The sequence below is a fragment of the Rhinolophus hipposideros genome (genome assembly GCF_964194185.1).
Source record: "Rhinolophus hipposideros genome assembly, chromosome: 8".
Lineage (NCBI taxonomy): Eukaryota > Metazoa > Chordata > Mammalia > Chiroptera > Rhinolophidae > Rhinolophus > Rhinolophus hipposideros.
This window is the reverse complement of record NC_138054.1, coordinates 76065094-76092094: the sequence shown is the minus strand read 5'-3', so window position 1 is coordinate 76092094 and position 27001 is coordinate 76065094. Positions and strand designations below refer to the sequence as shown.

The 27001-nt window shown below is 38.2% G+C and overlaps 1 protein-coding gene and 1 pseudogene across 2 annotated transcripts; one reads left to right on the top strand and one right to left on the bottom strand.

Annotated features, from left to right (window-relative positions):
• Positions 1-27001, top strand: YTHDF2 (YTH N6-methyladenosine RNA binding protein F2). Its single transcript, XM_081054856.1, has 5 exons — positions 1-354; positions 839-863; positions 1445-1524; positions 4321-5907; positions 24725-27001. Exons 1-5 carry the CDS (start codon positions 328-330, stop codon positions 24746-24748), a joined length of 1743 nt encoding a protein of 580 aa, XP_080910982.1. The 5' UTR covers positions 1-327; the 3' UTR covers positions 24749-27001.
• LOC308500329 (large ribosomal subunit protein eL33-like) lies at positions 12751-13084 on the bottom strand (annotated as a pseudogene). Its single transcript has one exon. The product of its transcript is annotated as a large ribosomal subunit protein eL33-like (transcript).

Genomic DNA, 27001 nt, shown 5'->3' with positions numbered 1-27001 from the left:
CCTTCCGCGTGGGTGAGTGAATATGAGAGTCAGCGTCGCGCCGCACTCGCCGTCCGCCTCCGCCGCGCGGCGCCCTTATTTCGGCTGCGAGGGGCGGGCGCGCGCGTAAAATCATAGAGACGGGCGTTGAGCTCTCGGGCTAGAGCGTCGCCGAGTCGGAGCCGGAGCCCGAGCCGCGCGCTGTGTCTCCGCTGCGTCCGCCGAGGCCCCCGAGTGTCAGGGACAAAAGCCGCCGCTGCGCCGCCTGCTCCCGCCGCCGGGGCTCATCCGCCGCCGCCACCCTGAGGAGAGTCTGCCGCCGTCGCCACCCGTGAGGATCCGAGAGCCATGTCGGCCAGCAGCCTCCTGGAGCAGGTACAGGCCCGGCCCTCATGCCTCGGCCATTGTGTGAGGCGAGAGGGAGCCTGACTAGGCCCCGGCCCGCCGCCCCCGGTCTGGCCGAGCCGAGGCGGCGCCTCTCGCGGGCCGGGTTTCGGGCCTCACAGGCCGGCCGCGCCCTGCGCCTCGCCCTCAGCCCGCTCTTCCCGCTTCTCCCCGGGCCTCGGCTCTCACTGGCGGCGCCGCGTTCCCTCCTCCGCGGGCCGCGTTGTTCTTCCTTGTTCCCTTCCCCTTCCTTGAATCCCTGGCCCCCTCGCTTTGCTCCTGGCGCGTCGTCCGCCGTTTCTCCGCGGGCGCCCCGGCCTCGCGTGTTTTCCTGCCTCCCCCTCGCCACCATTCCCGACGCCTCCCCGCACGCCTGCTCCTTTATTCCCTTCTCGGGCCCGGCTTTAATTTGTCTTTCCTTTTCCGTTTCTTCCTCGGACAACTTGCTGCTCGGCGACGTTTCCTTCGCCCGCAGAGACCAAAAGGTCAAGGAAACAAAGGTGAGCCCCGCTCCGCCGGCGGCCCCGGGCTGGGCGGGGGCCCCGGAGCGGTGGGGGCGGGGTCTCCGGGAAGCGCCCCCGGGCGAGGAGCTTTCCCGAGCCGCTCGGTGCGCAGGTGCCTCCGACTGAAGCCTTCGACTCTGTCGGTGTGTTCTTGCAGCTGGCTAACAGCTTTTTAGCGAACAAGGAGTAATTCATTAAAGGTGGGGGTGGATTCGGTTTTGAAATGTCTCACTCAGGTCCTTAGTTTCCTGTGGGTCGTAGAAGGCCTTTGTTTTTCATCCTCGTGGATCACCCTCTGGAAGTACTCACGTGTGACGGGGGAGGGGAGGCGGGAGGACATTGAAATCCAGAGGAGCCAATAAAAGGACCTTTTTAGATCAACTTGCTCTGGGTGGAGGGAGACTTGCACGGACGAATGTTGTGCAGCCGTCACTCTCATCTTTATCCTTTTGAGATTCAAACTTAATTGCTCTGTGTAGTGAGGTTTTTTTCCCCTGGTTAGGATCTTCTATGTGATTAGTTTGGGAGGGGGAAGTGTACGATTGAGGCACTCCTCATTTGAATTTTTTTCCCTTTAGTACAAAATGGATCTGTGCATCAAAAGGATGGATTAAATGATGACGATTTTGAACCTTACTTGAGTCCACAGGCAAGGCCCGTGAGTAGTTAACCATTTACATACCTGATCAAAGGGTGTATACCATTGTTCTTTCTCTGCTTTATCGATAAAGCTTCTTTTCCGGGGGTGACTTTCTTAATGTTAAAAAGTTGTTACAGATGTCATAGATCATTAAAATTTCCATCTCTCTTGTCAGCAAACATATTGTACTGAGACTAGTCCTGGTGACATTTTACAACGTACTAACAGTAACGTCTGTTTGAGTGATTCTTCCTCCTCACCAAGAATATACAGTGCAAAACTTAATACTTTCCAGTGTTAAACATTCTGAATTTTCACCCCCGAAACCTTTTCTGTTTGGAAAATTGGATTCATTTGTGATGGAAAAAATCTAATATAAAATCACCTGAATTATATTCAGTGCTATAGAACTGAATAATCTTCCTTTTCTGTGGCCACAGAGTGGTTTTTAGATTAGCAGAACTATTTTGGAGTTAGGTACTCACATTTTCGAGTATAGCTGTATCTGCATCAGTGGAGACCAATTTTGTATCTCTCTGGAGTCTCACTTAAGGGAGCTATAGTATTTACAGAATCAAGTTAAGGGAAGATAAAATACTGTTCAGCACGAACTAAGATCAAGAATGATTGAGGTTTTGCAGTGTAAGTTGTCTTCTGATGTGAACATTAATCGCATCCAGGTACATGATCCTTGCATGTAGAAACTGTATAGTTCTTTTGTGTAAGTATCTTGGGTACCAAAGATAGTCACAAAGTTGTAGCAATTAAATATGACTCGCCAGACAAATAATTCAGAAGGAAAATTGGCAATAACTCATCCAAAATATCCTAAAAGAAGCTTATGGAACATTTATATAAATTCGGAACAGATGCTGTATGATATGTGTAATAGTCTAGAGTAACTTGACATATTAGCGTATGCCCATATTTGGACCCAATACTTACATAAAAGTTTTAGATTTCTTATGTAAAAATTTCTGCTTTGAATGTATAGAAACCACTTAAGCTAGTGATTGGAAAAAAGTTTTTGCAGAAGACAACCAGTTAATCAGGAAAAGTAGGAGAGGAAGTAGAGGAATGAACTATTAATAGGTTCCTGCTATTGAAGTAGTTTGCTTACGTAATTATAACAGGGAGAGTGGGAGCATTTGGAAATATAATTGTAGGTAGTTCTTGTGAAGCATTGTGTAATTCAGATTTTTGAGCTCAGGGGCATGTGAGAACCTGCCAGTTCAGGTGTAAGCATTCAGCTATATAATGGCATAACCTGTGATGTTAAGTGCATTTTTTTTTTTCTCAAGCTAAAGTTGAAATGTCTTTATTTAAAAAATATTGGGGAAAATATAAATCTTGGTTGAATAGACAGCCTGATAATTTTGACCATTGTAGTTTGTCGTCAAGAATAATTCATTTATTTTTTTAACCAATTTTTCATTGCCTTATGTTGGAATAATCTTTCAGGCGTAATCCATTGATTTTTATAGACTGAATTTCTTACACATAATGGGTTTGGGTTTATTAAAATATGAACACTATCTTTGAGAAATACTTTTAATTTTAAGAGAGGATACGTGTGAAAAGACAAGTTTTGTGTTTTGTTTTTGTTTTTAAGGAAAGTTTAAGTTGGCAGAGAGAAGCACTACCATTTTATTAAACCACATTAGTGGAAACATTTACTTTTGAAGAGATGTATTTTAGTGACTAGGGAGGAATACTACTGGTGTTAATACAAACCCAAGGCCTAATGTAGTTATGGTCTTCCAGATATCTTAAGAGCAAAACTCCCTATTTTGACTAGTTAACGGATTCTTATGTTCAAGAGCTACTTTGAAGTCAGGGTAAAGTATTGTTTACTTTTGAGTTGAGCTGTATCTACAGCTATAGAGATAAATTTTAGGTATCTCTAGCTTATTTAAAGGACTATTATGTGAACTACAGGATTCATTAAAAAAAAAGTGAAAATGCTTTCAGCACAAACTCGGATAAATGATTGAGGTTTTTGCAGTGTAACCTGTCTTGTAATGCATGTAAGTTTATATTTCTGGTTGTTGAGGATGATTCCTTTTTAAAAGGTGATGGACTGTACAGTGTCTTTGGAGTTATACTCCTGTTTTTAATGAAAAGGTTAGGTGTGCATTTCAGCTTACAGCCATTAATTTTATAGGAGAAGCAGAACAGGTAGTAACATTTTTCTAGTTTTAAATGCTCTGGAAGCTACTCTATATTTCCTTTCCAAGTTATAATTTAATAGTGACATCTGTTGATGTTCCCAGGTAGCTTGCCAAGAGGCTGCCACTGTAAACTAGGTGTAGTGAACCTTGTCTTTTGGTTTGATTGAGGAATGGCTGCACAGGTTTTTGGGCTAGAACTTGAAATTTCCAGTTCTTTTTGTTTTATCTGTTATAGTATAGTTTTAATAGGAAACTTTTGAACACTCCTTTGTTGTGCCAAAATTCCCACTCACACCCAGAGATACTGATTTTAATAAAAGCATCATCTCAACACTTTCTATATATAGAGCAGTACTTCACTATTGGTGAGATCTGGGCTTTTCCCTTTACTGAATTATAGTGCTAGAGTTAAGACCTATATTCACTGTAAGCCGGTTTAATTTTAAATATTTCAATTATTAAACCAAAATATCTAACAATACAAAAATAGCAAGTTTATGGGAAGAGAACATCTGAAATGGTTACCTTTTTTATGGTAATAGTGGAAATATTTGAATCGTGTAAATAATTGGAAGAGTAAATATCCTGATTGTTTATTTTTGTGTTTAGTTTTGATTTGCCCCCCTTTTTTCTTCTTCCACAGAATAATGCATATACTGCCATGTCAGATTCCTACTTACCCAGTTACTACAGTCCCTCGATTGGCTTCTCCTATTCTTTGGGTGAAGCTGCTTGGTCTACTGGGGGCGACACAGCCATGCCATATCTAACTTCTTATGGACAGCTGAGCAACGGAGAGCCTCACTTCCTACCAGATGCAATGTTTGGACAACCAGGAGCCCTTGGTAGCACTCCATTTCTTGGTCAGCATGGTTTTAATTTCTTTCCCAGTGGGATTGACTTCTCAGCTTGGGGAAATAACAGTTCTCAGGGACAGTCTACTCAGAGCTCTGGATATAGTAGCAATTATGCTTATGCACCTAGCTCCTTAGGTGGAGCCATGATTGATGGACAGTCAGCTTTTGCCAGTGAGACCCTCAATAAAGCTCCTGGCATGAATACTATAGACCAAGGGATGGCAGCACTGAAGTTGGGTAGCACAGAAGTTGCAAGCAATGTTCCTAAAGTTGTAGGCTCTGCTGTTGGTAGTGGATCCATTACTAGTAACATTGTGGCCTCTAATAGTTTGCCCCCAGCTACCATTGCTCCTCCAAAACCAGCTTCTTGGGCTGATATTGCTAGCAAGCCTGCAAAACAGCAACCTAAGTTGAAGACCAAGAATGGCATTGCAGGGTCAAGTCTTCCACCACCCCCAATAAAGCATAACATGGATATTGGAACTTGGGATAACAAGGGTCCTGTTGCAAAAGCCCCCTCACAGGCTTTGGTTCAGAATATAGGTCAGCAGCCAACCCAGGGGTCTCCCCAGCCTGTAGGTCAGCAGGCTAACAATAGCCCACCAGTGGCTCAGGCATCAGTAGGGCAACAGACACAGCCGTTGCCCCCACCTCCACCACAGCCTGCCCAGCTCTCAGTCCAGCAACAGGCAGCTCAGCCAACACGCTGGGTAGCACCTCGGAACCGTGGCAGTGGGTTTGGTCATAATGGGGTGGATGGTAATGGAGTAGGACAGTCTCAGGCCGGGTCTGGATCTACTCCTTCAGAACCTCACCCAGTGTTGGAGAAGCTACGGTCCATTAATAACTATAACCCCAAGGATTTTGACTGGAATCTGAAACATGGCCGGGTTTTCATCATTAAGAGCTACTCTGAGGACGATATCCACCGTTCCATTAAGTATAATATCTGGTGCAGCACAGAGCATGGTAACAAGAGACTGGATGCTGCTTATCGCTCCATGAACGGGAAAGGCCCCGTTTACTTACTTTTCAGTGTCAACGGCAGTGGACACTTCTGTGGCGTTGCGGAAATGAAATCTGCTGTGGACTACAACACATGTGCAGGTGTGTGGTCCCAGGACAAATGGAAGGGTCGTTTTGATGTCAGGTGGATTTTTGTGAAGGACGTTCCCAATAGCCAGCTGCGACACATTCGCCTAGAGAACAACGAGAATAAACCAGTGACCAACTCCAGGGACACTCAGGAAGTGCCTCTGGAAAAAGCTAAGCAGGTGTTGAAAATCATAGCCAGCTACAAGCACACCACTTCCATTTTTGATGACTTCTCACACTATGAGAAACGCCAAGAGGAAGAAGAAAGTGTTAAAAAGGTAACCAGCTTACCATTCTTAAGACTTTTAGGGAAGGAGAAGGACTAGAGAGAACAGGAGAGGTATTATGTTGACTGTTAATAAAAGCTCTGTAAATAACACAAGTATCACTTAACAGTTCAAGCCTTTATGGAAGTATAATTGGTCTTACTTTTTGAACCTCAGTGTGAAGGAATGTGGGAACATTAATGGAGGACAGATATTTGGGCTTGAAAACAAAGTGTTGAGAAACTGGATTTATATGATGCAGAAAGGGTTGAAGAGTGTGTTTAAAAGAAATGCAAGGGGAATGATTGATGTAATAGAATCATGGAAATTAAAGTAGGAAAAGATTGAGGCTGCAATAAGGCAGAAAAAAAGATAAAAGTTTTGTTGGAATTAACTTGGCCTAAGGGGTACTGTGGTTTTTTTCAAGAGTTGGTGTGTCATCAAGCCTTGACATTGCCCTTCAGCCTGCCTGCGACAACTGGCAATGTCAAGAGGATGTTTCTTAGAACTTACTTTCTTACTTCTATCCTTAGTAGTGTTCTTACTTTTTTCAAAATCCTTTCCCCATGGGAAAAGTTAATGTTTATTATATAAAACTTGGAAAACAGCTAATCAGGAAAAGCTGACCTCTTGCCTTTAATATTTTGTATTCCTGAAGGGTCACTTTCTCTTGTTTCCTTTGTAACAAGTAGGAATGTTGGGCAGAGTGATGGAGAATAGGTCCAAAATAAAGAGTTGAGTTTATTTGAAAGAATTGGTAATGTCTGGTCCCTGTGTATTGAGTGAATGTAAACTTTAGGACCAAAAGGAAGTGATAAATTACTGGTTGAGGCAGATTATACATTAATATTATCTAGAACTCAGACATAAATAAATATAGGATGTGGGTGAAAAGATTATGGGCAAGGAGGAAAATTTTAAAAAAGATCTCTATAAAATGATTGAGAATCCTGAGTGGTTAGCCTTAAATATAAAATAAAAAACAACCTAATAAGCTTATGTAAATGTATTTTCCTTAAATTTGTCATGAATTCATAGGGACCTTATATATTTGAGCAGTGGGAGGAGGACTCTGGTGGATTCTCCACCTCTATAACAGAATCAGAGGTGCATAGTTGTCCAACTAAAGCCGGATGGTTGCCATCTGAGATTCTAGTGTGTACAGACAAATAAGAAATGGAGATACACTTGTCAATGATGCTCAAAGTGTTCGGGAAATGTTGGCTGTCAGAAACATTCTCCTTTTTAGTCCTTTAAACTCTCCTCTTCCCTTCTCCAAAGTTTTAACTTAAAATCTGCCATAATCTTGTAGAAAAAGATAGTTTACTGGTTATTTTTGCCAGATAGCTGAAAGGCTCTAAAGATGCCTTCAGAAGCTCCTGTTTCTAGAGGTGCAAGGAAGGGGGCCATTACCATGTAGTGGCATGACAGATTTTCAATGTGTATGGAGGGCACCCAGGTGCTTAGTTTAACCACTAGAAACATGCATAATATCCATCTCATACTATGAATCTGCTTCCTTTCATCTGCAAAGTTCTGTCCTACATCTTGTGATTAAAAGCAGGATGACAAAGACAGGAATATTTTTAGGAATGCATAGCATAGATGGTAAGATAAACTGATACGTGTTAGAGCCAGTGGGGAAACTTTTTTTTTTTTTTTTTAAAGGTGGGCGCAGCTCACAGTGGCCTATGCGGGAACGAAGCACCACTCTAACCAACTGAGCTAACCGGCCTTGCCAGTGGGGAAACTGGTTTAAAAACAAAGTAGCCCAGATAGGCAAGAAGGTCAAACGAAGAAGTAGGAGATGAGACAATGAAAGCAAGAGGTTGGAGTGATGTGAGAAAGGGGTCATAAATCAAAAGTGTAGGTGGCCTATACAAGCTAGAAGGCAAGGAAATGGATTTCCCATAGAGCTCCAGAGGCATCCAGCCCTGCTGAAACTTTGGCTTAAGCCCAGTGAAACATTTAAGACTTCTGGCCTCCAGAACTGTAACAGGATAAACTTGTGTTGTTTTAAGCCACACACACACATCATAATGATAAAAACGAAGTAGCAAATTTGAGGAAATAGCAAATCTGAGGACTTAATTTATGTAAACTTTTAATCAAGTATGTGTTTGTATTAAGTTCACTTGAGTGGTTCAGTGAATGATAATTTTAATTTCTTAAGTAGGTATAAGATTTATATGTTGGAATTGGCCAGTCTTGTGATGTTTTCAGAGTGAATGTAATAAGGTTTAGGGTCTTTATTAAGCTAACTAATGGATCTTCCTTAAAACCATTCCATAAAGACCTTTGAATAAGTATCCTAATTGTTCTCAGGCAAGTGAACAAACCACCAAGAAAAAAAAAATAAAAGCTTCAATTATACTTGTGTCAGATTACCTTTTAGTTTACCCTTCTGTGAGAAGAACTTGCTGGGGTTTCAGAAAGGTCCCTGTGATTACTTCTAAACCCAGTTACCATTTCAGTCAGTATTGCCTTACTTCGTTGCCCACTGTTATCCTTAACATCCTTACATAACTGACTGTGAACTGTTCTTCCAGTCTTTGTTAGGCTTCCAAGACAAAACAAGTTTCATGAGAATGGGGCTGATACGTAGCTTATTGAGGCAGTAGATTCCCTTAGGTTGGGTGTGTGTGCCTTTGTATTATTTACAAGATTGCAAAACATCTTCGTGCCAGATGGGCATGGTAATTCAGTAAGTAGGGAAAGACATAAATGATGATGTCACAGCTATTCCAAAGTTCTGATACTGGGCACGTGTTTTGGCAGAAACACTGAAGCAGCATTACAGCCATTTTTGCCTAGTATTATTACTGACTTGTTCTGTCACGTGATCTAATTCAGTCTCAACTTTGGAATAGTCTGCGTTATTTGTAATAGTCCTGCATTAATGATAATGTTTTTAAATAAACCTCATAATTGTTGGTTTAGTTTTTGTCTTGTATTTCTAGCCTTTTGACTACAGGTAAAAAGAATAGTAGAGGGGACTAAGAACTGCATAATTCTCTTAAAGCCTAGGCCAGTGTTATACTCAGGCACTTGGGTAAATGAATTTTTTGAATAATAGGAAAGCTAACGGGCGAGTAGAGATAGACATCTGGAGACGATGTGGATATAGTGACAACAGTTCAAGGTGTATAGTTTTAAAAATTTCGTTCTGTTAGGGGAGAATACCAGGATTTCTTTTTTTTTTTTAATTTTTTCAATTACAGCCGACATTTGGTACTATATTAGTTTCAGGTGTACAGCGTAGTGGTTAGACATTTGTTTAACTTAGGAAGTGATCCTCTGCGAAGTCTAGTACCCATCATCTGATAATCATAGAATTGCAGGATTTCAGTACCTCGAAAATTAACTCCTATTTTCAAGCAGACAACTTAAAAATGGTGACTTGGACATACTTAAATTTTATTGTACTGTTTAAGGAATGAGATGAAGCTTTTTATCTTTTCTTTGAACAGCTTTACTGTGTGCTAGACACTACAGAGAACCCAGGAGTGTATTATCAGGGATCCTTACTCTAGTGACAGGTAACAACACAAAACAGAAAAGTGTATTCTCAAGGTACGTACAGGGTGCCAATTGGGAAGCTTGAAGATTGCTTACCCCCAGGCTGGGCTGTGGGTGGATTGGTCATAGAAGGGTCCTGGAGGAAGGGATCTCTGAACTGCATCTTGAAAGATGTAGAGAAGATAGATGTGTTTTGGGAAGAGTGAGCATAGGTTCAGAACAGCCCAAATCTGTACTACTGTATAGATAACTTGGAACAGGAATTCCTGTACCAAGGAATTCCTGTATCAAGTCTAATGGGTATTTATGGAATGAGTTTCTCAAGAGGGAAGTTTGGAGATTAAATTAGTAAAAAGGAGTTGAATGAAATGTTTATGCAGTTACTTTGATATAGAAAATCTATTAAGACAGGTACAAAGTTGGCTTTAAAAAAAGTATTGGAGTCTAATTTGAGTAAGGGTGGAGGAGCTCCTTGATGTAGCCTCTGCAAGGAAGGCGAACAAGTGTGTGGGAATAATAGATATGTTTTTAGATACATACCGCTCACTTCTTCCCTTGTTTCATAATATGTTGCCGTTATTTCTCATCATAATGTGCCTTAGTGTTTGGCAGAATGTTTAGCTTGGAAGAGATGATTTGGAAGAGGAATATGATAGCTGTTATCAAATGCTTTTAAAACTGGTAGGTTTATTCTCTGCCAAAGAGCATTGGAACCAATGGGTAGAGGTTATAGGGAGGGAGATTTTTGTAAGTGAAAGGGAGAACTTTCTAAAAATGGAGTTGTTAGTCACAGGGTTTCTAAAAGATCTTTTATTAGACAGTGTTGGAGGGAAGATTCACACATAGGATAATCTAAATCAGAGACACCAAGGATAAGAGAGGGTTAGCTGGTCCAAGATAACATTTGAAGTTCGTGGAAGAGGAAGTGATGCTACTAAAACCAGGTCTTTTTTGGAAGGTTATTGTTTCTGTTCAATAATTTAGTACCTAAATACTCATGACATATAAAAAATAAATGACTTGAGGCTAGAAGGACATGAAGGCAGAAAGAATTAGTGGATTTCCAGTGAATCTTACTACAGATTAGGTATGTGGGTATTTTTAATACATGTACTGCGTTAAGTATTAGTGAAAAAAATTGTTACCTAGAATGTACTAAAGACTTGCTCATTAAAGGAACATAGGCATGATTATTGAAGAGAAATGTTTTCTTTTTCTAAAATCCAGTTTTTCTATAGTGTTGGCACAAGTAATGTTTCTCTTTATAAGGAAGTATATTTTTTCCTCACAGCCATTTTCCCCCCCCTCATAACCCTTTAATTTGGGCATTTTGCCCCTTGTTGAGAAATATTCGAAGTAATCACCATGGCTCCATTTTCAACTTTAGAAAAATTTAAAAATAGCCAAGATTTAGTGATAACAAAAGTCAGAGAGGAAGAAAACATCACTTTAGCCAAATATATTGTTTTCTTCTTATTAAGTCCTTAGGAAATAAATAACCATGGGTATTGTTCCTTTCCATTTAACATTTCCCCGCTCCACTGCTGTTTTAAATTTCCTCTTCACAACTAGCTAGTGGATATCCTGTTTTAATTGGGATGGCAAACCTGAACTTTATGTAAAATTCTAAGGCTTTCTCTGTCTACTACTGATTTGCAGATTAATTTGTCTATCTGCCAGAAGGGTTGAGGAAATTCTATTTGTATTACTCATCACCTTCCTTGCTTTGTGGATGATAAAATAATGCCTTTCTGCAACTCCTTAAAGGAGGGCTAGAAGAGAATAGATGGCACTGAATTTGGATCTCTTTGAATCATGCTTTTGTATCCATTTTTCAAAAAATGTTTTTGTTGATTGCCGGATAGAACAGATAAACAAGGCACCATCCTTGCCTTAGGACCAGTGATGTTAAGAGGACAACAGAATGGATATGGTATAAGAGTTGTAATAGAAGAATGAAGAGATGTTTTGGCTTTTTCTGGAGAAGAGTGATAACTTTGGGGAAATTAAGGAAGGCTTCATGGCGGAATAACATTTGAACTATGTCAAATAGAATGAGTAATAAGGACTCAAATGATAGCACAGTGCTCAGCCTGTAATTGCTTGGGACATAGTGCACATAAAAGTAAGCTATCTCATCTAATATGTCATTCTCATATTACAGATGAGGAAGCAAGTGCAAAGAGGTTATTTATACAAGGTCTCATAGCTAATAAATGGTGGAGTTGGTATTTCAGTGTAAGTCCAAAGATGTGCCGGATCTGGCTAATTGTGAGCCAACTGTTTAGCTTTCAAGAATGTTAGCAAGCTGGTTGTTAAAAAGTCATTATGAAACAACTTACATAAACTTAAATACATTGTATTAAAAGGTGTTACATTAAATTACATTATAAATTACAGCTTGTAATATGAATTAAAATTAAACTACATAAACTTAAAATACCACTGTTATTACCACTGAACCATAATAAATATTCAGATTCATTCCTCTTGATGTTATTTACACCTGTTGTATCAATATATAATACTGTGCTATTTATACATCTCAACGCCACATTCAGTGATACCACATTGGTATTTGAAATCAGCCATGTTTACACAATGGAAATTGGCAAAGGCGAGATACAGTTCAGGGCTTGAGTTACGTTGCTTTTCTAGACTTAAAGTGATGGAAAAAATGTTAATGCAGTTAAACTTAAGCGTGTCATATTTGTACCTCTGATATGTTTTGAATAACACAAAAATTTGAGGAAATTTTAAATTAGCCAGTTTTGCAAAGAAGTTCCTCAAATCACTTGACGAAACAGTGAAGTTCTGACATGTCTTTGTTTTTTCACTTTTGTCTTAACAAATATGTTGGAACTACGCCCAAAGAGCCACAGTCTTTCTAGTCCCCAAACCCAGAAAAGTGAGCAGAAGGGCGTTCTAGGAAGAGACAGAATGTCTTGTGAATGCTTAGGTTATGTTTTCAGAATAATGAGAAGTTTAATGTGGAAAAGAATGGTAAATGATAAGATTGAACAGGTTGGTTGGGCCCAGTTTATGCAGGATTTTGGATTTTATCCTATTTAGTTTTAGTTGGATTGTGGAGGAAGGGTAGTAGTTAATGTAGAGTGACAGTTTGGAGGACAGGAAGGATGAAATACTGAGCTTTGACTTTGGTAAGTACTTTCACAGACTTTAATCCCTACACCAACCCTGGAAAGCAATCTCCTCCCATATTTGCAGATAGGGAAAGGGAAACTCAGGTTAGCAATTTATCTAAATTCGTCTATTTATTTTTTATTTTATTTTTTTCAAGAGAACAAATCCACTTTATTTACTTTTCCAGTAAGTTTAAATCCTTGAGGGGTACAGCATTACACGGATTCTGTGTCCTATGGTTTTAGCAGGAAGGTTGCTTCGGAATTTGGCACGAACCATACCACTGTTTCCATGAGCACGAGTTACCTTTCCCCAGATTACTCTGGTTTTGTTCGGTTTGCAAACAGGAGTCACTGTGTTATTCTTTGCCTTGTACACCATACGCACATCTCTTGCCTAGATAGAATTCAGTTTCATCTCGAGCATAAACACCTTCAATTTTAAGAAGAGCTGTGTGCTCTCTCCGGTTCCGGAGACCCCGCTTATAGCCAGCAAAAATGGCTTTGGACCACAGCCTTCCAGACATATTTGTCGCTTTAGAAGTCCTGTTTCTAGCAGGGCCTCCCCAGGCGCCAAGATGGCGGAAAAAAAGTAAACTCGTCTATTTAAATGAAGAGAGATAGGTGTAAGTGACTCAAAGATTAAGTGAGAGGCTAGTCTGGGAGAAAAAGACAATGAGAGCATGAACCAAGATGATGGAGATGGGGATGTTGGATTTGAAGAATGTGGTAGATGTGTTTGCTGACTAGTTATTAAAAAAAAAAAAATGGGATGAGCAGCATGTTAGGGTTAGGGTTTGGAGATGTGTTGGCTTTTGGAAATAGTGTTTGGGGTGCCTGTGGGACAATAAGCTGAGCGTAGGATCTGGAGTTCAGGAGAGAGATCTGTTGATCGAAAATTGGGAGTTTTCAGCCCTCAGTGTAGGCAAAGGCATGAAAGAGTTTAAATTATTCAAGAATATTGGTAATAAAAATAATGGCTAAAATCATATCGAACACTTTGTATATTGTCAGTACACAGCTGTTCTGAATACATATGTAAGTTTTCATAATTCTCATACTGTGAGGTAGGTACAAATTGTGAGGTAGGTACAACTAGCTCAGTTTTACAGATGAAGTCACTGAAGCACAGAAAGGAGTAAATAGCGTTGCAAAGTCTCACAAGCTAAGAAAGCAGAGCTGTTCCTACTTCTGCAGTGTGGTTCTAGAGCCAACATGCAGTGAGAAAAGAGGGCCAAAGAAAGAACCCCTAGAAATAACAAAATTTAAAGCATGGGTTAAAGAGGGAGCAAGTGAAATAGGTTGAGATGGAATAGTCTGAACTTTAGAAAGTGAACAAGAAAAGGGGTTATATCTTTTCTTTTTTAAATTTTTTTAAGTGTGTTTTTCCAGGACCCACCAGCTCCAAGTCAAGCGGTTATTTCAATCTAGTTGTGGAGGGCGCAGCTCACAGTGGCCCACGTGGGGATCGAACTGGCAACCTTGTTAAGAGCACCGGGCTCTAACCTACTGAGCTAACCGGATGCCCGGAAAAGGATTATATCTTGAATTAGAATTTCAAGCAGTGAGGTATAATCAATTTATTCAGAGACTGCAGATAGCTAGCACATGATGACTGCAAATGCCAACTGGCTATCTGTTGAATAAAAGTAACATCAGAGTGCTTTGTTCTTAGGAGTTTGAAGGTTTTAGTCTTGACACATTTAACAGACTGCATTTGTTGATTCTATTATTCCAGCTCTTCCTACCCACAAAGTCTTTCAAGCTGTCTGTTACAAGCCTTAAAGAAATTTAGTGAAGTAAAACCAGCTTTTATTTAGTTAGTATGGGCTGTTTTGGTAAATTAGACCATATAGAAATGTCTGAAATACAATTGAGTATTAAAAATGGCAGTATTCTGTTTTTGATATGGCTAACAGATATGGCTAACAATTTTCAATCTTGCAGTGGAATTACCCCCCCCCCCCCCGCTCCCAAACAAAACCTTAAATAGAACCCCCATTTATGTCTAACTTTACATGCTTAGCTTCCTTTCCCTCCTGGGAGATCCCCCAAGCCTCTTTCTATGAAGCATACGAGTAATTTGGAACTCATTGGATGACGTGAGATTTTTAAAACAGGAATGGTGGATGGAAGTTCGTGTGGGAGTCTTGAAATTGAAGAAATGTAAGGATTCTGCAGCTTCAGCATCTCATCTAGGTGTGTTTGGTTTATTTAGTCTGGAGGGAGAAGGCGATGAGGCAGACATACATCTCACAGGAGGTGGAGATGGTACCTATCTGGCTTTGACTGCCCTAGCTTAAGAGATAGTATGGCAAGGAACTGTTACCTGCAGCTGTTTAGGAGTTTCATTCAGAGAAAAAGCGCTGTTCCCTGGGTCAGGGCATACAAAACAATCTCTACATTGAATCCTGCAAGTCTATAAGTGAGCGAGGAAACCGGCTCTGTGGTAGCTTAGATCATCCCTTCTGCCTTTCTCTTTCACAGAAACAGGTAATTCAGTTTAAATATGCATGCTGCTGCCACCTTCCCGAACCAAATTCTTCTGCTTATACTAATTAGTTCAACATATAGTGCTCTAATCATTTTTGATGCTGAATAATCCCGCATTGAACTGATTTAACTCCAGTTAACCACAGGGAGAAGATGTCAAGTAATGAGATGACATAAATGGGACAGTATAGGACAGTGTAGTATATTAAAGTGATAATTTTACAGTATGAGACCAAGTGCAGAAGAAAAGAATAGCAAAACCAGTTATGACTAGAATAAAGACATTTTTATGGAAGACCTGATTTGAGTAGGGTCTGGAAGGATGGATGGGAAAAGATAGTGGAAAGATGAAGGAAGAAAATGGCTAACCCCCAAGTTTGAATTGTTGGATATGGAGGGGAAAGGGAAGAGGCAGGCAGTTTCTTTTCTTTCTAATTTATTTGCACTTACAGCTACTGTAGTATCTGGTGGTTCTTATGGAATAATTAGTACTCCTCTACATATGTTGAAGTTAAAAATTTGGCCATATCACTTGTGTAATCATGAAGTCATTTAGAAAAGGTAGACATAAGTTTTGGCTTCATGTGAACTTTTTTGGTAATCGATGTGCATAAGCATATAGAACTTTTAAAGTGTTTGCATGTAAAAAGTTTGCACTGTGCAAATTTTATATTACTATTTTCAAATTTTACCTTTGCACTTGTTTTTCATTGTAAAGTATAACCAAATTATAATGTATAGGAAAAAAGAAAAATCACCCATAATTCCTCTACTCTGAGAGAGCCATTCATTTTGACATTTTTCTTTCTCATCTTCACCTACACAAGTGGTTTATACGTTTATATTCTGTATAGTATTTTATCCTACTCTTCCCCTTACTGAAGTATTTACCCGTACTTAGTCATTTTTTGACATCTATATATTAGGCACTTTTCATATCTTTACCCTTACAATAATCCTGTAGAATAGTTAAGATTATCTCCATTTTACAGGTAGGGAACTGAGATTCAAAGAGAAATAACTTTCTGAAGACACTTAGCTACGTTGTAGAGGAGCTGGAATTTGTTTTGCCCCAAAGCTTTGTTCTTATACTTTGCTGCACCTTCACATTTATTCAAAATAGCTAACAATAATGTTCTATTACCTATTGATGCCAGTAGCCAGTCACCTCTTTGTGGGTCTGTGAGGAGAGCATAATTGAAATTTCAACTTTCATTTAAGCACTCAGGTTTAATTGTCTCTCATCAGGAGCATCAAAATGGAGTGAATTGGATCTCCTCCACCTAACCTTGTGAAAGTTGCTGTTAATGACAGGCAGCAGGAATAAGGGGGAACAAAAATGTTTCTGGATAATGTTGTAAAATTAAGCGGGAAGATTTAAGTATACCCCACTCTCATTTTGTACACAAACTGCAAGATTACCTTACTTTTAGTGTCATAGCTAGAACTAGAACCCAGACAAGTTCTTGGGTAATTCAGTCATTTATGACACGTTACTTTACTTGGAGTCCATAAGCTGGCAAAGGGATGGGGAGAGAGGAGCAGGGTGGACCTGGGTGAGAGCTTCATTGTATAAACTCCTCCCCCCCCAAAAAAAAAAAGATTGAAAACAAACTGAGTCATCTGGAAAGTATTTATAAAAATACCGATAACTAGGCTCTGCCTTCAGACTTAACTAAACTAGAAATTTTATTTAGTAAGCTCCCTAGGTATCTTACAGGATTAGAAGTGATTGAAGAGACGTTTCTCCTTTTGTACAAGTTACCATGTGGGAGTATGTTCACTGATTCTTATCCTCCCTCACATATTGAATGAGCCTCTTCAGAGGTGAGGCTCTGGAATCTGCAGTCTATCAGGTCTGTAGGTGATTCTCTTGTATTTAAAGTTTGAGAACTCCTGGATTATGCATGTCATTAGTCAGTGTTTTGAGTGCCCCCCACCTCACATTCCTCATGCTCATTTTCCTGCCATTTGCTTTCTGACGTTTTCTTACTTAGTGCTGTAATCCTGCTTCCCCCAACCCCCATTACCTGCTAGTCTCAAGACTTCATCTTTAGAAGCAATGTTATAATTCACATGTGTTTGATAAGTCGGGCTGGGCTGTACCTTTCAGCACTCTGGCCTACCTTAAGGCTAAAAGGGTCTTTTGAGTAGTTTGCCCATTTTTCATCAGCTATCAGTATTATGAGCCTCTGGTGAATTGCCTATACTTTTTGTCCATTAAAAGGTGGCAGTGTCTTTTGCCTAATAACATGTAACTTCATGTTATAACCTACTCTTTAGAGGTATTATGGCTACTTTTAAGAGGCTTTAATGTTTTAAGTTTTACATTTTATTGTACCTTCCTTTTTGTGGGCACACTAATTTTTTAGAGTTGTTAAAGATAATTTTAAGCTATAAGATTTTAATCGCCACTAGCTATCCTGAAGTTGCCCAGACTAAGATGTTGAAGGCTGATTTTTAAAGGTAATCAGTTGTTGGGATGTGGGAAGGGATTCTATATTACATTGATGGGCCTTTAAAATATTTGGATACATATGTATTAGGTTGATATTCTCAATAGAGCATGAATCCTAGGTTCTGTGGTCTTGTTAACATACCATATGTATAGTAGTGGGAAGGCTGGGGCTCTAGATCAAGATCTGGTGTCATATCTGCTATTACTGATTTGAGCACATAAACTCTGAGCCTTAGTATTTTTTAAAAGTAAGGAAAATACCTTACCAGGTTGTTAGGAAGATCAAATGTATATATGAATGAAGTGTTTACATACAGGTCTTTTATGAATGATTGTGACCCATAATGTCAGGCTTATATATGCATGTGTACACATAAATTTACACACACCTTTGTTTACTTGGACTAATCAAATTCTTCAGTAACTTCCATGGTACTTAATAGCTACTGGTTTTTTATTTTTGGGTCCAACCCTTGGAATAGACTGAAAGAAGGTACAAATGCAGAGTATGCTTATTGTGGGAGTAGAGGGGATTTGACAAGCTATTACATACCATACTTGTTAAATTATAACAAATGTTCCGAAGTGTTTTGAGAAATTGGTTTTATTGTGAAATTAGTTTCGGTTCAAATGTAGTTCTTACTGGAGAACCAAGGAGTGATGTGGAGAATGGTCAAACCTGTCAAATCACTTCATTTGGTTTGGAGCTAGTGTTTTCTAATTTTACTTTTAGTTAAGTTGAAAAATGTTAACATCTGTTTATCTTATCCCTTGTTCTGTTACTAGTCAGATTTATTATTCAAGGACTGAAAATAGTGTTTATCCAGGCTTTTTACTTCTGACCCTTTTGGTGAAATGTATATAGTTCAGGTACTAATTAACAGGGTTTTTCCCCCCCTTCTTCCGCCTCCCGCCCCACTCCAGTTCAAGCCGTAGTTTCTCAGTCTAGTTGGACACAGCTCGCTGGCCCATGCTCGTATTACGAGCCTTGTACTCAGCAGCCCGCGGCAGCTCACGCCAACCTGTGGCACAGCTCCAGGGAGAGCTGTTGTTCACAATGTTAGCTGTAGAAGGCGCAGTTTACTGGCCCAGGTGGGAATCAAACCTGTGACCTGGGCGTTAGAAGCACTGTGCTCCAACCACCTGAGCCACTGGGCCAGCCCCTAATTAACAATTTTGATAAAGAATTTGAAGGCAAGAAAGGTTATTAGTTAATGCATTTACTTTATATTGGTGCTCCTATTTCAGTTCCCACAAATTCATTCCAGCTAAATTTATTCCAACTAAATGTCCATTTCTGCACCTGGAAAAACTCAAAAGTGTTGGTGCAGATAGAAGATAGTTTTAATAAAATATTACAGGCCTGCTTTAAATTGGAGAACTGATGAAAAATATTTTTGTTCCTTTGTCTCTGGAAGACAGAATATTACATATAAGTCAGTCTGTGTGCCGTTAGCCTCATTTAACTCTTACTCACATATCAGAAACTGTAAAGATTGATAAGCCATAGAAAGCAATGAAAGTGATTTTAATATATAATCACATTTTTTTCATGTTAACCTGTCTAAGAATTCTCATTTTAGCCAGAGGTACAGAAATTTGTGTTCTTTTCTATCAAGGGAGGGACATAGGAAAAATTAGTTGAGGGCCATATTAAGTAGGTTTAATTGGGGGAGTAAACATTCATCAGATTTTAAAGTTAATAAAATTATACCCAACAAATAAATATGCCTCGGTTGTGTTTTACGGCCCACTTAAAAGTGAAGGGAAAGGGTCGGTAGTAGAAACGAGAAAGGATATTAAGCTAAATAGAGAGCAGATAAACAGGTATCTTCTACAAGTGACCCTTGAGCAACACGGGTTTGAACTACACACGACCCTTTACACACAGATTGAAAAAAACATGTACAGTGAATGGATTTTCTCTTATGATTTGAATGTTTTCTCCAATTTACTGTAAGACTACAGTATGTAATATACATATAACATTCAAAATAATGTGTTAGTTGGCTATTTATGTTATGGGTAAGGCTTCGAGTCAGCAGTTGGCTATTTAAATTTTGGGAGAGTCAAAAGTTATATGCTTATTTTCGACTATATTCAGGGGGGTCAGTGCCCCTAACCCCTGTGTTGTTCAAGGGTCAACTATATATGTATTACAGAGATTTCAAATGTTCAGACTTTAAGTAACATTGCCACCTTGTGGCTTTTAGGATAGTTCCTCCAGAGACGGAAATTTTTTATTTTATAATCATAGATGTAAAGTGGGGAGGGGCTGAAGTGGGGTGGATGAGTAGTGTGAGTTTTACCTCTAGTTATTTAAGCGAAGGACCATATATTGAGGGCTAGAACATCTCCTCCCGCCCCTTGCCTTTTCTTTACTAAATATTGCCAGGGTAGGACTGGTTGATTAGAAATGTCAATAAATACAGCTGACCTACAAATGAAGCCCTTTCACCATAAATTGTCAAGGCATTTAGTGGAATTTTTCCCAGTGGTAATAGGAAATAGTCACAAAAGTGAAAGAAAACTTGCTTGTAAGGGAAGTCTTTCACAGAAACCTAGAAGATTGTAATGTCCAGAATTGGTTAAAAAGAATGTTCCTTGTGTTAGAAAATTCTGAATTAACTTTTCTCACTCTAAAGGACTTGTAAAAAGCTGCTAGGCAGATTTTGTTTTCTTTGTTGCTAAAATACTCTTGTATTTGATGACTTTTAGTATACGTCTGAGGAAATAAAAACATTTCAAGGTTTTATGAATTGTTAAACATAACTTAAATGCAGCCAATTTTTGCAAAAGAAGTAACTGAAAACTGTCACCCCTTCCCATTTTATTAACATTTTATCTTGAAGTGATTTGAAACTTAGAGAAATTTCAAGAATAGTACAAAGAACTTCCATATACTCTTTACCCATATTTACCAGTGTAATATTTTCCCAAATTTGCTTTATCATCCTTTTGGGAAACGTGCGTGATTTTTTCCTGAACCATTTGAGAGTAAATTCCAGACATCATGCCCCTTTCTCCTATTTTGCTGTGTAGTTCCTAAGAACATGCACTTATAATCACATTGCAATTGTTAAAAGTTAGGAAATTAACAATGACAATACTATTATGTAAACTGCGGATTTTATTCATATTTTAGCAGTAGTCTTAGTGTTCCTTTATAGCAATTTTTTGTGTGTGGTCTAGGTTCCGGTAGAGGATCTTTAGTTTTCTTGACTTTTTAGTTTGTTAATCTGCAGTGGTTACACACATATACCCACACCCTACCCTGTTTTGTTTTCATTTTGACATTGACATTTCTGAAGAGTATATACTATTTATTTTTGTTTAATGTCCCTCAGTTTGTCTAAGTTTTTCTCATTAGGTATATTCAGAATATGCTTCTCTGGCACGAATACTACACATAACGTGACTTTGTGTCCTCAGTGCATCACATTAGGAAGTTTATGCCATTATTGGTAATGTTGACTTGGATCACTTGTTTAAGGTGTTCAGCGGGCTCTTCACTATAAAGCTACCATTTTTCTTTTAGTAAGAATAGTTTGAGACTATATAAATGCCTTGTTCCTCATCAGATTTTCACCCTTTAGTTTTAGCATTAATTGCTAATTCTTATTAATATTTCAGATGTTACTGTGATAGTAGTTCACTTATTAAGGTTGTGTATGCTCCACTTGTCAGTTTTGGGCAGTGCGAGGCCCTTCAAGCAGGATATTACTGATTCCTGTTTCCAATCTATATTTTTTAAAATGAAAATGTTTAAAAACTAATTTAAATCTTGTATTTAAATCTTGTATTAAATTCCTAGTATTTAAAATCTTGTGAATCATTTAGTTTTTTTTAATTAGTGCTGAATTCATTTCTTTTACTTTTTAAGTAAGATAGGATGATTTGAATGCTTAAGTATCTGTAATCTCCGAGAAGATGGATGTCATCTTTCTTATTTATAACTATATAAGCTTACTTTTTGTGTATACATCAGTACTATACAGTGGTCCCCTCTTATCCATGGTTTCACTTTCCATGGTTTCAGTTAACTGCCGTGAGTCATGGTTCAAAAATAATGGGAAAATTCCAGAAATAATTCATAAGTTTCAAATTGGGTGCTGCTGTTCTGAGTAGTATGATGAAAACTCACGCTCCATCCTGCTCCATCCTGGCGGCATGTGAATCATCCCTTTGTCCAGTATCCACGCTTGTATGCTAACACCCCAGTGTGTGCGCATGTGCACTCCCCCACACATCACTTAGTAGCCATCTTGGTTATAAGATCACCTGTAGTGGTATCGCAGTGCTTGTGGTCAAGTCACCCTTTACTTAATAATGGTTTGAAAGCGCAAGAATAGTGATGCTGGCAATTCAGACATGTCAGAGAGAAGCTGTCAGGTGCTTCCTTTAAGTGAAAAGGTATACCCACGTATAGGAAAATACATAGTATATATAGGGTTTGGTACTATCTATGGTTACAGGCATCCATTGGGAGTCTTGGAACATATCCCTTGAAGATAAGTGGGGACTCGACTGTATTTGGAAATAGAGCAATTTAGTCAGCTTGCTGAATTTTACCAATGTGATGTTTTCTTGATGTTGAGCAAGAGATTAAAGGTAGCTAATGTCATTTTTATGTAATTTACATAACTTAAAATAAACCTGGCATATAGCTTTCCATTAAGACACAGGTTTTATACTTGCCTTCTTGGCGTCATTGTGTATTTAAGATTCAGGAATGGTTTTATGTTTGAGGCAAAACTGAACACGTATTGGTGAGACTTGGTAGCACATTATAAAGAAGAGCAAATTTTGTGTTTGAAAAATGAGTTGATGCAGTAAGTGCAAATACACATTGCTGTTCTGAATTTCTTCTGATTACTCTAAATGGCTTTTAGTAACTGCTGATGAACTATAAGCGTGTTTCTTAGGCAAAAATGGATTTGGCAAAGTCCAGGTTTTCTAATTTGTTGGTACAATTTGGGGCTAAATTTGTATTAGGATTATATTACATTAAAATAAGAGATAATAGGTAGAATATTTTTCTAGTTTTATTGAGATACAATTAACATATAACATTGTGTTAGTTTAAAGCATGCAGCATAATGATTTTATATATGTATATATTGAGAAATGATTACCACAGTAACTTTAGTTAACATCTATCACCTAACACAGTTACAATTTTTTTTTTCTTGTGATGAGAACCAGAATTTTATTTAAAAGTCAATTGTAGCCTGCTATGCGTTGCTTAAGTAGTTTGTGAGTGAGGTTAATTGAAGACCTGTTCTTTGCTTTCTGGGAGCTTTTGATTGAGTTGGGACTAATTTTACATGAAACAAAGTGGTGCAATTTAATTTTCAATTGTGGATGCAGATTGAGAAGGACATTGAAAGCTGCGGGGGTTAAGGAAGTCTCAAAGTAGGAAAGGGTTTTGAACTGTACCTTGAAGGACAGAAGAATAGACATTCATGGCTAAAAGAATAATAAAAGAATCGGAATGAGAAAGTTAATCAAGAAACACATTAGAGTCCAGATTTCCTGAAGCCAAAGGCAGATTTTGATCAGTAATAGACGAGAGGTTAAATAAATGCTGTCCATCCAAACTGAAAGACAAAACCCGGGATTTATGTGAATTTAAAATTGATAGACCCAAGGTACTCTTGAAAGCTTGACTTTGGTCAACTCTAGAGATCTTTTAAAATTGCAGTTTTCCTATTATGAATAATATATTCATCATCAAAACTTAGGGAGAATATATAGAAAGACCAAAAAGAAAGAAAAAATCGGTACTGCAGCCCAAGAATGTTAAAACTTTTGAGATCTCTTGTGTCGAACTGAGTTTCTTATTCTTGATTTGAGTTTGATATCTAGAGATAGTGTATGGATGAATTATTAAATTTATTAAATTTGAAATTGCAAAATGGCTTATTTAAAAAAACAAATACCCCACGTCTTGTATGTTGGTATGTTGAGTTCATCCCTGAATTCCAGAGACTTGAAGTGGGACATCACAAAAAGATGATTGTTCTTTCTGAATAAATAGTTTACTGTTTTTATATCCATGGAGTAATTTAGTTATAGGATACTCAGTTCATCAAAGCCTCACTTAACTTTGTTGACTTTCACGTAAATATTTGCAATAACATGGTATAGAAAAAGAGCCATATAGCCCTAGGTTTGAATCTTGGCTCTTATTTGGTTAGGTAACTAACTAGGTAAACCTTGGTCAATAAGTCTTTGTGGGGTAATTACAAAGATCATGATTATGTACAGGAGCATGGAAGTCCCTAAATGCTAGTCACTGTTCTTTTTAGTAGGAACCATATGTAACTTCAGAACCATAGTTGACACAGTGTAAGTAAAGGGCAGCAAGTGATGCTACTCGAGTAGATGGCCGAATCAAGTTCAGGCTGTGCTCCTAACCAGCTAAGGCTTTTGCTTTTAAAAGGCATGTGGATTAAATCATATTTAAAAATTCTAATATATGCGCTAGTGTGAAATGGAAAGCTGCTTAGGATAAATTTATGAAAAGCTTGTAAAGAATGATTCTTAAGAAATGAGCATTTAGGTTTATTTCAGGGAATTCTTAGGTATTGCAGTCAGTTTTCAAAATCCATCTCTGTGTGTATTTTAAACTCTAGGGGAATAGGGTAGTTTTCTTACCTGCTGTGGACTAAGCTTTCTATTCTATGTCAGCTCATTGATTCTCCTACAGCCCTCTGAGATACGTATCCTAACTTTACAAAAACGAAAATTGAGGCTTATGAATATGTCTAAGGCTCTGAGACTAGTGTGGGATGACTCTAGTACTGTTAGGTATGTTTTTGTTTTTAGTTTTTAAAGTATACTGTATGTGTTTTGTGTGTGTGTGTGTGTGTGTGTGTATGCTGCCTCCCTTCAGGCTGTAGATGGATGTTTGAGTTATTTCCATTAGTCCCATATTTGGGGGGATTGACAAGTACTAGCCTAAACCAATATAATAGGAAAACAAATCATGTAAGAAATTTTAAAGTCAAAGAAATATAATTTTGTATTTATTGTGATGTCTGAATGTTACTACTTTCATTTAAAATATAAGAAGTAAAAATTTTTATTGGTAGGTAATACTCTGTGTAGAAATTTAATAGAATTAAATTTCTATTGAGTTATTCTATGAAGTTTTAATTCGTAAGCATATTCAAATAAATTTTAACCATTTCAATTTTTCTTTAACCTCCAGGAACGTCAAGGTCGTGGAAAATAAAGGGCAGTTCTTCAGACTGCAGCAACTGTTGCATCTGCATATCCTAAGAGGAAAAAAATGACCTTCAAGAGAATTAGGACTTTTTTCTTAATTTCATTGACTTCAGAGACGATTGCAGACTTGCAGTTTAAGTATTGGAATTTCACAAAAGACATAGGACTTAACTGGAAAATGAAAAAAAAAGAAAAAGAAAAAACTAAACAAAAAATCCCTCTAGATAGTTTAGGTGAAAAATGTCCCTTTTTATTTTGGCTTTGGTTGTGATTTCAGAGCATAATGCTTTTTTTTTTTTGTCTTTTTACTATGTTTTTCGGATTTTAAAGTCCGTAAGTGCATACAGTTTTCTCTAATTTTTAAACCCTTTCCTCCCCCCATTTTGACATTTGCACTTGGAGAACACCTGGGAATTTGATTTTTCCCTTCCGAACTAGAAGAACATTTTTATGAAGAATTTTTGTCTTGGAGAATTTAACAGTGTTACCCAAGGTTATGTCTTTAAGGGTGGTTCATTTTCTCTTACCCTTTGTTACTCAAAGTAAAATACTAGGAGTCCTAAGAAATGTTCTGTTCTTGTACATTATACTGATTAAGTCAGGATTAATTTGATTTCACAGCTAAGAACAGTGGTAAAAACTTGTTTACAGAAATGCATTTTGGAAAGAGAAAAATATTGTAAAACGTGTAGTGAATGTTTCTTCAGTTTGTTCAGCCAATGAGGAAAGGGCATTGCCTTTCTTTTTACCATTAATCACTTCTCAATAAACGTGAGATCCTGTTGAGCATCACTTTTACTACCATTTATTAGTGTTATTTGAGTCTGGTATATTTCATGAAAGATTTAGAGTATAAGGAGTTTAAATAAGTGAGGTGGCAACTATTTTTAGAAAGTTTGCTGAGACGAAATCGTTCAGGCTTGTTTTTGTACCCAGGGCTAGATAACCATGACCTTTGCAAAGGTGGGCCAAAATTTATGTTTTATTTCTGGATACTTCCCAGAGAAGGTAGAGCCACTGCTAAGTCATTCAACAAATATTTCATTGTGAGTACTTATTAGGTGCCAGGCACTGTGCTAATTCAGTAGAAACCTGGCCAGATAGATGTCTTGTGTGCAAAGAGAGCCCAGTATCAAGCATGTAAGTGTTTAATCTGAAATATGGCTTATGTAGACAGGATTCCACATGGATGCAGGTCCAAGAATAAATTCCAGTGGGTTTAGGTCTTCGAACCATGTGAACCATGTAACCATAATGGTATTTTATTCACCCTTGTTTATTTTCTAAGGTTTGGGGCTCCTCTCCCTTAAAAGATTTTTAGTCCTTAAGATGTCCCAATGTTGAAAAGTTAGTTAAATGTGTGCAAACTTCTATAAGAAAGGGTTCTGAAAATGGGTTTTAATACTGTGAACAGTGTTTTGCCCTCAAATGACATTCATCCAGAGTCCAGGCTACTAAATCAAGGGTGTGATAAATTAATAAATGCTGATTTGTAATTACCATGATAGCTGATACTTCAAGTTGAGAACTTTTCTCTGCCTGTCTGAGACATAGTACAGTATACCTAGATATTCCTTCCTATTTGTCAAGTTTTATAAAATAACATTCCCCCCAAATTGGGGAGTCCTTTGTGTTTTCATCAGTTTGAAGATGTCCAGTCTCCAAATTAGAAATGTAACATTTAGTGTTTCCAATTTTCAAATTTTTGTGACTTTTGAGGACTCCCATGGGTTTGTTTGGTATTTCACCTTCAAAAGGGAAATAATCCTGAGAAAAAAAAAATTCAAAAGCAATTTTTACATATATTTTCCTACCTTGTGTTCAGGTTGGATATGAGATCATTCAAGATGCTTTTTTGTAATTTGAAATCTTAGTTTAAGCCAATGCTTCCTAGTCTTTTCACATCCTATAGAAAATACTGGTGTGGCTTTGGGTGCAAACTGAAAGGAATTGCAGACCCTAAGGAATTGCTCACCTTATTCTCCCTGAGTGTTGGGAGTGGTCAGGATGTCAGATTTGTGTATTTAAAAAAAAAAAATCTGAAAACCAATTGGCATTTTTTTGTAGTATAGAAATTAGATTATGTTCATTCCAAGAGTTTGGTCCAAAAGTTGGTTTGGTGAAGACCCCAAAATGCATCTAAAATAGTTCTCTTATTTGCTAAGTGACAACTTTGCCAGTGGAAATGGTTGACTTTTGACTACTTGTCCTCAGTGCTTTTGTTCTGTTGTCATTTGTGAATGTAAGCCTTTGAATAGCC